General features: G+C 32.7%; 2 protein-coding genes across 2 annotated transcripts in view; both read left to right on the top strand.

Moving 5' to 3' along the window:
* The first annotated feature begins 1,699 nt into the window (after positions 1 to 1,699).
* On the top strand, positions 1,700 to 4,785 carry LOC111410105. Its single transcript, XM_023040303.1, has 5 exons — positions 1,700 to 1,961; positions 3,394 to 3,676; positions 3,754 to 3,969; positions 4,108 to 4,236; positions 4,359 to 4,785. The coding sequence occupies exons 2-5, from the start codon at positions 3,458 to 3,460 to the stop codon at positions 4,557 to 4,559; spliced, it is 765 nt and encodes a 254-aa protein (XP_022896071.1). The 5' UTR covers positions 1,700 to 1,961; positions 3,394 to 3,457; the 3' UTR covers positions 4,560 to 4,785.
* A 26-nt stretch (positions 4,786 to 4,811) lies between these two features.
* Positions 4,812 to 7,918, top strand: part of LOC111411213 (COBRA-like protein 1) — a 7,177-nt gene continuing 4,070 nt past the window's right edge. The window contains exons 1-6 of the mRNA XM_023041766.1: positions 4,812 to 4,852; positions 5,425 to 5,482; positions 5,613 to 5,633; positions 5,716 to 5,895; positions 6,054 to 6,163; positions 6,555 to 6,653. Of these exons, the coding sequence (XP_022897534.1) occupies positions 4,812 to 4,852; positions 5,425 to 5,482; positions 5,613 to 5,633; positions 5,716 to 5,895; positions 6,054 to 6,163; positions 6,555 to 6,653 (509 nt within the window). The remainder of the gene's footprint in view (positions 4,853 to 5,424; positions 5,483 to 5,612; positions 5,634 to 5,715; positions 5,896 to 6,053; positions 6,164 to 6,554; positions 6,654 to 7,918) is intronic.

The following is a 7,918-nucleotide window of genomic DNA, read 5'->3' as shown; positions in this document are numbered from 1 at the left end:
TGGAAAACCCTAGTTTTGCTAAAATGACTGTTAAATGTTTTAAAGACACAATACGATGTATCTAAATGAATTTAAATGCAATAAGATGATTGAAATGCAAGTTGATTTTACTCAATGAAATTAAACCGCACTAGGATCACGAATTTCTATGTAATGATCACTTAAAATCCTAATTTCACAATCTGACAACATGTTTGGTTTATTGAAAAATCAATGCTCCTAAATCTATCCAACACACTCTATCGAGCAATGTTGAACCAATTCTTATATACTACCAGCCTATATCTCCATGACGGATGCATATGTATATGAATGCATGGGGTTTTATGAGCAATTAACGATTCGCGCACAGCATAGAGGAATATCTCTATCCTCTATTGGACCCTAGATGATTTATACCTTGTCAAATTTATTTCCCTTCTCTTGAATGCAAGAAATAAATCACTACACATCACATAATTACGTGCACTTAATTATGTAATAATATATTGCATATAAATCATTCGAATAATCAAATACGCATTTAAATGTCGAATTGCAAAAATTAAAATCCAAAGATTACATTACATAATTCATCGATCTCCTAGTACAAGAAAATCTAGCCTAACATGGAAAACATAAAAGAATACATAATTCTTGAAGATAAAATATCACTAGATTATAGATACGCATGCAATCTTGATTTTTTCGTGAAATCCTTCGTAAATTTCCCTCAAATTCGTCTCTAAGATGTGTTTTGTTCTCCTCCAATGCGTTCTGACCCTAATTCTGACAAGTCTAGGCTTTTATATTGCGTCAAGATCGAGTTCCAAAAGAGTTTTGGCGTAAATAGAAAACTATTGAAACGGGTCACCATTTTACACCATGCGGCCACATGGTTGAACCCAAAATGGGGCTGGAATTCCCTGTTGGGGTTTGTGCGGCTATATGGTAATAACACCATGCGATCGCGTGGTTAATGAAATTTTCTTGTTGTGCCATTTTAGTCCCCATACTCAATCTTCTTGTTTATTGGCTTCCTTTCTTTGTCCATCTTGTTCCATCATCCCGCAATGGTTTCCAATCGATACTTAGCTTATTCAATTACTTGATTAGCCTTTTAGTTCAACTTTTGGATATTTGCACTTTGGTCCTTGAACTTTCACTTTGCTTCGTTTTTGGTCTTTTTCGCTCATTTTTATCATGAATTCCGTCATGTTCATCAATATAACCTACAATACAAGAATTGAACGAATTTAAGCTATAATTTCAACACTTTGCTCGTAATTTAGTCATGTTTGTGAATTGTATAAGTACATAAAAATGCACTTATCATACATAATACATAATTCCTGTTTGGATTAATAAAAATTAGATATTTAGTATATTTTTATAAAAATTGATGAAATAAGCGATTAAAAAATTGATAAGAATATGAATATCATGAAATATATTATTAAAATTAATTATTCAATCTAGTTTAAATTTTTATAAATTTTTTATCGGAACCAAATGGATGATAACATATATTACAACTGCACGCGTCACCTCTTTATTGGCCGACAAAATTAATAAAAAGTTCAAACTCATGGATTCACCAAAGTACTACTTTTGACCTACTACCCACCGACCTACGTGTCCTGTCCACAAATCATATTCTCTCTCTAAAACGCATCTACTCTCACACTATTTAAGTCCAAGGTCACAGAAAAGAGCAAGCAACCAAAAGAACACACTGTTTTCACGAGAAAAACACCAAATCTAGGGCTTTGCATTAAAGAAAAAGTTGGGTTTTCTCTCTTTGACATGCTCCAAAAGAGATGATCAAAAATTGATGGACGGTTCCGATTATATCATGGAGTTGGTTGAAAATTATAAGGTGAACTGCACATTGACTTCGATGCTAAGATTTCTCTAAAGGAGACGGAGTCACAATCTCATGTGCTTGGTTCGGGCACTTCCCTGACTCAGTCTGTTCTCAGGTTTTTGTCATCTTTCTTCTCGTTTTATAGTAGTCTTGTTTATGATAAAGTTCGTAGTTTGACATGCAAGTCTCCAGAGGTAGACAACTTCTGATTTTAGCTGTAGGCCTTGTTATATTTTCTGTTGATTTGTATTTTGATTCTAGTTGTAGCCTTTTATATTATTACAATAATAAAATGTTGAAATGCATAGATGATGAGAGGTGCTATTTTATTGGGATGTTTTCGTGTTGAAAATTATAAATCTTAATTTTATACCATCAAGAGAAATAAAATCGCAATAAAGAAAAAAGAGACAAAATAAAACAGAAGATTTATAGAAGTTCACTTCAATGTGAAAATACATCCTCATCTATTGTTACAATAATTCACTATGATGAAAAGAAGTTCACAAGAGAAAAATCTTACACTATTTTTGGTAACATTTCTCTCTTTTTGATGACGATGAAATAAAATCTAATGACCGCTTTATATTTATAAAACAAAATTAGGCAAAATCAAAATTATAAGTGTGAAATTCTTAAACGATCCTTAATTAATGAAGTAGGCTCTATGACTTAACATTTCGTGCATCAACTGATTCCTTTCTCTAATAAGCCTACTAAATGCAAATAAGATTTTAACCTCTTTTTGTTAGTTTATATGTCTGTAGCAATCCCACTATGGAAGATAATAGAGAAACTAAAATGAAATTACGAATGGAACCTATTGTTCATCTTGATGACTTGTTCAGAGTTTGGTCTTTTTTCCTGTTTATGCAATTTTATGTTTCATGTGTAAATTGACGATAATGGTATTAAGCCCTTGTTTGAACTCCATTTTTTCCATCAAAATGGATTCTTGAATAGTGATTTGACCATATTTCAACAACTCATTCTTTAAATAAAATAATATTATTCGCAAATTCAAATTTTTCCTTATTTTTAACCACACATTCTTCATCATACAATAAAAAAAATCCTTTTTTTAAAAAAAAAAAAAAAAAAAAAAGGGGCTCAAACAACCCTTAAATATACTATCTATGATGTTGAAGACGACTTTCTTGTGTAAATTAATCAAAGAATTTGTTATGAATGATGAGCTGAATTCTCTTTTGCCCAGTCCGAAAAATTCACGGGAGACATTTGTAATGAAACCAAAATAATGAGAATTTTTGTGTGTCCGTGGTGGTAGTAGAGGGATCCCGTATATATATTTGGGTTTCGATATAATATTCTTAGTCGTCCAAAGTAATTATCTCTTGTACTTATTTGCGATATAATGGATTTTTCCCTCCTCTATCCGTGGCTTTTTCCTTCTCCGGTTTCTACATAAATTTGTGTGTTCTCGTTCTTAATTTTTCTATAGTCTATTTCACTTTTTCGTAACAAAATTTCAATGTTGCACATCAACATCTACTTTTACATTGATACACAGTAATGCGATCCTGCAGGTGATTAATAAATTTGCGAGTGGTAAACGAGAAAAAATAAGCAAGACTATTATCTGATATACTAATGGGCATGGCTGCTGGTTTGAAGAGAGACGCTGTTGTTATTCTCCGATTTGATGGTGAAGAACTGCTTGAGTTTTTGAAGAGCCCGACTTTTGAAACGGATGTACTTTCCATTTTCTCCGAGATTGGGTTACCAGATAGATCTCTTCGAGATTGCATTATGGAGGCTTTTGCGAAACTTACTGTTGATCAAGGGATGCCTCCGGCTACAGATCCTTGGGTATTCATTCCATACTTGTATTGTCAAAAACAAGTGCAATTTTTAGTATGGAGATAATGTTGGTGCTCATTTTGTAGGTTGTAAGCAACATTGTGGAACCAGCACTACAATCCCTTGATAATGTCTCTCAACAAACAGTTTCACAAGAGGCATTTTCAGCCGAGTTTAAAAGAGCTATAGAGAGTGTGGCACAACATCTCAAGGAGAAACCCTCAATCGTTGCTCATAGTCAGAATACTTTCGATGGAAGTGGCTTTGAGAGATTGTTGTCGAACAAATTCGAGTTACATGAGGTTAGTAGAGAAATAGTTGGTGCGTCCAAGCATAACACAACCTATTCGTTCTTTTCAATAGGCTGTGAAAATCTTGGAGTTGGATTTCAGAAAACGACCTATTTATACATTTCATTATCATTCTTTTGTTCAATGCAGACACTGAATTCTGCTATAGAAATTGTACCCAAAAATCAAAATGGGGAAATATCGAAGGAATATTTCCGTGGAGTTCTTGAGATTCTTGCCTCTTCGGCTGGCTTACCTCCAATTGGTGCTCTGGATCAGGTATTTGTCGTCCTTCAATAATCCTAGCCCCGTCTCAATAATACTTGTTCAGTGTCATCTATAATGATAATAATTGATGAATTAAAAAGTGTCCATTTGTTTTCTTATCAATGTATTTGCAGATAGATCATGTTACGACTGAAGCTCTTAAAATGTTTGAGGTGAATGAACGGAAAATGGTTAACGAAGAAGAGTTCAAGAAGTTATTGACTCAAGTACTCGAGACCGTCGTGCAACATTTAGAAGCCAATCCAATATCAGTGTCTGTAAACTCAATCGTGCACGAGCCACATGCTTCATCCTCGACCTCATCTTCACCATAGTATGTCTAGAAGTCCTTAAATGTTGTGAACGAAGAAATTAATATGTGTGTCTAGTAGTATTTGATGAAGATGATGTTAGTTGAAAGTTATATTATGACGTGTTTTTCAATGTATAAATATGCAAATATAGGTAAAAAAATGGACTTACGTGAGTTGCGTCTCGAGTAGAAGTGGTCTCGTTAATTTTCTTTTCTCGATGAAAAAAGTCAACTCCACGTAATGACTATTGAGTGGGTGCTATTCGGTTGACTAATGATTGTGAAAATAATTGGAAGAAATGCCATTAGAATTGTGTGAGTCATTACCAAAATTGAATAAAAATACGGACCGTGTTGTTTTGATCAATCATTTTTTTTTAGTTAGGGCGAAGATTTTATTCAAAAATTCTCTCTCTTTATCATCAATCAAATCGCTAAAATAAGTTCTTGGTTGATTCCCTTTAAAATTTTAATACATTTTACACTCTCTTTTTTTAAATCACACATTATTTAATAAAATAATATTACACGTAAATAAAAAATTATTCCTTCTTTTTTAATCTTACATTCTCCCAAAAACTATTATTCAAAATATATTTTACCTAAATTTCTCAATATAATGGTTGTCAAACAGGAATCAAGAATTGGATTTTCATTACAGGTTCCCTTTTCTAAGGGAAAATTACACCACACCAGATATTTAAAGATGAAAAATTCTAAAATCATGTATTAATATTACTTAAGCAAAAAACAGGTATTTGTCAAAATTAAAAATATTCTCTCTCGTCTCTCTCTCTCTCATTTGCACACTCTCTCTCATCATCTATCCCTCCAACTACTTTTGCACAATTAGCGCTTGAGTTATGATTTTTCCTCTTCATTGCCAGAGCTCCTGCCATCGAGGTCAGCATAGCAGCGTGCGGTGCTCAGTCGTTGAGCATTGTGGTAGCGATCTAAGTGCCTTCCAGTGGCGATTTTGATAAGCTCCATCCCAGACTAATCCAATCAAAAAATTGAGATTCCAACTTAATTTCAAATAAGCTCTACCCCTGTTAGACTTCAGCTTTGGTGTTAGGTAGCTGCAATCTGGCTTTGGGTTAGTCGGTGTAAGGTGGTGTTAGTGGTGTTGTTGTCGCTGCCACACGACTGTCACCACTCATGGCAACCACAACTTTCAGTCGCCAACTTGTGCCTCCGATTTGGTGCTTTATCGGAGTTCTGACGTTGGTGATTTACTTGGTTGTTGGGTTGTTAGTGGTGATGGTAGTAGAGAGATAGTGGTAGTTGTGATGAAGTGTTACAGTGATAGTTATGGTGGTAGATCAATGTCCATAGGTGGTGATGGTGGTGGTGTTTATGTCTTAGCCAATTAAATTTTTGTAACCAAGTCTTTTGAATATGTGACTCGTCTAATTGCAAGGGTCACATGCCACAGATTCAAAAGATTTAGTTACAGACAATTGATCAGGTCACAAATCACATATCCAAGAGATTTGTTCACCTCCCAATGGATTAGGTCATGGTCACATATAACATAGCATATGTCAAAGTGCATATGTCACAAGTCACAAATTTAAGAGATTTGGTTACATACCCAAGAGATTTGTTCACTGGATATTACATCAGGTCATAGGTTACGCGTCAAATGCAGAGGTCAAAGGTCACGGATTCAAGAGAAATAGTCACAGGCTATAGCTCAGGTTACATTTCACATATCCAAAAGATTTGGTTATAGGCTATTGGATCAGGTCACATGTCAAAGTGTGTAAGTCACATGTCCCAAATTCAAGAGATCAGATCGCATGTCATTGATTTCTTCGACCTCAATCGATGGGGATTGGGTTCAAATTCAATTAACCAAATTTCAGCCATGAGAATTCAAGCTATTTTGCTCCAGTAAGTACTCTGTAAATTATATCGGAAGCTGTTTTTCAATTTTAAAAAAGCATTTTAAATTATACCAACACTGATTAGTCTCAGTCACCGACGAACTCAATTGTCGTTGAGCATCGATTAGTTTGCCGTCGAGAAGACGTCACCAATGGGATGGAGGTCGGGGAATGTCAACGACGAGTAGATGCCGACAAGTAGAGTGGGGATGGTTGGAGTGGGTATGGTAAATTAATTTAATTTGATAATATTATTATTTAAAACTAAAACAAAATAAAAACCTGAATTTTGTATTTTGAAACTTAATCTCTGAAAATTGATTTGGTGCACACTTAACAGCTGAGTTATGATTTCTTCCATTTTTCTTTTCTAACAAAACTCATAAAAAAATCAATCGTACTGGGGGCCCATTTAGCAGGGCTTTCTTTTACTTTTATAAAAGAATTTTTTCAAGAAGTTATTATTCAAACATATTTAAAACCAATTTCTTAATCTTAAAAGTAGTTTTAAATTTTCAAAAGCCTAGCCAAATGGACGTAAATATCAGTCAAATTTTGCCCCTGTTGGAGATTCATTTTTTGTAAAAATGGATTTTATAATAGTGATTTTTTAAACAATGCATGATTAATAGCAATTTTCTAAAAAATAGCTAAACGTTACATCTTAGCAATAATCCTGAAATTAAGCTGGTAAATGTCAAATTGACCACTTAATGCACAACTAGGACTGCCTATGTACGTTTTATTAAATTTTTTCCCTTTTTATTAAATGTCTTTTATTTGATTTTAGTTTATTATTATTTTTTTTTTTACAAAACTTTTTATTTGACTTTAATTTCAAGTTTGTAAATGACTTTATCCATACAAAAGTCAAAAATAACTTTATCCGATAAAGAGTTAAATAAAATTTAAGTTATGATGCTATTTACATTAAGTAATTAAGATTTTTAAACTTATTGTTTTATTGAAAACTTCGAAAATATGTATGAGGTTCCTTTAAATCTTTTAAATAGGACTTATCTATTGAAAATTGAAAATACGAAAAATAATCTAGCTTGTGCATTTCAAAAACTTGAAAATTGCAAAATTGATTAATTGTATAAAAAATTATTAAGTAAATATAGTATTTTATAATTTTAGATGTTTTTTATGTATTATTTTTTACTTATTAAATGATTTTAAAAATGATTCAAATTTTAAAAAAATATTAAAGATTAGAAAAGATTTTTTTACGCCCAGACCTCACCTATGTTCGCTTAAGCTCGTAAAACTTGAAGATTGACCTTCACATCTAGTTATGCTTTAAACTTTTTAGAACATTAATTAAAAGTACGAGAATGATTTAAATTTACGTGCAAAATTATTTTTTTGAAAAAATATATATATTTCGAAATTCGTGTAATTGGTATCGTCAAGTTAAAAAATGAAAGGTAACATTACTTTTAAGGAACCTTTTGTCCTTGAACATGTTTAAATAAATTTTCCCCCCCCC

This window comes from Olea europaea, chromosome 15, assembly GCF_002742605.1.
Source record: "Olea europaea var. sylvestris chromosome 15, O_europaea_v1, whole genome shotgun sequence".
Classification (NCBI taxonomy): domain Eukaryota; kingdom Viridiplantae; phylum Streptophyta; class Magnoliopsida; order Lamiales; family Oleaceae; genus Olea; species Olea europaea.
The sequence above is the reverse complement of the archived record's forward strand: the minus strand, read 5'-3'. Positions and strand labels throughout refer to the sequence as shown.

What these genes read in the sequence shown, in the direction of transcription:
- LOC111410105 (XM_023040303.1), top strand. Translation starts at nt 3,458, where the DNA reads ATGGGCATGGCTGCTGGTTTGAAGAGAGACGCTGTTGTTATTCTCCGA. An exon ending in ACAAATTCGAGTTACATGAG is followed by an intron (nt 3,970 to 4,107) that starts GTTAGTAGAGAA and finishes TGTTCAATGCAG; the next exon opens with ACACTGAATTCTGCTATAGA. An exon ending in CAATTGGTGCTCTGGATCAG is followed by an intron (nt 4,237 to 4,358) that starts GTATTTGTCGTC and finishes ATGTATTTGCAG; the next exon opens with ATAGATCATGTTACGACTGA.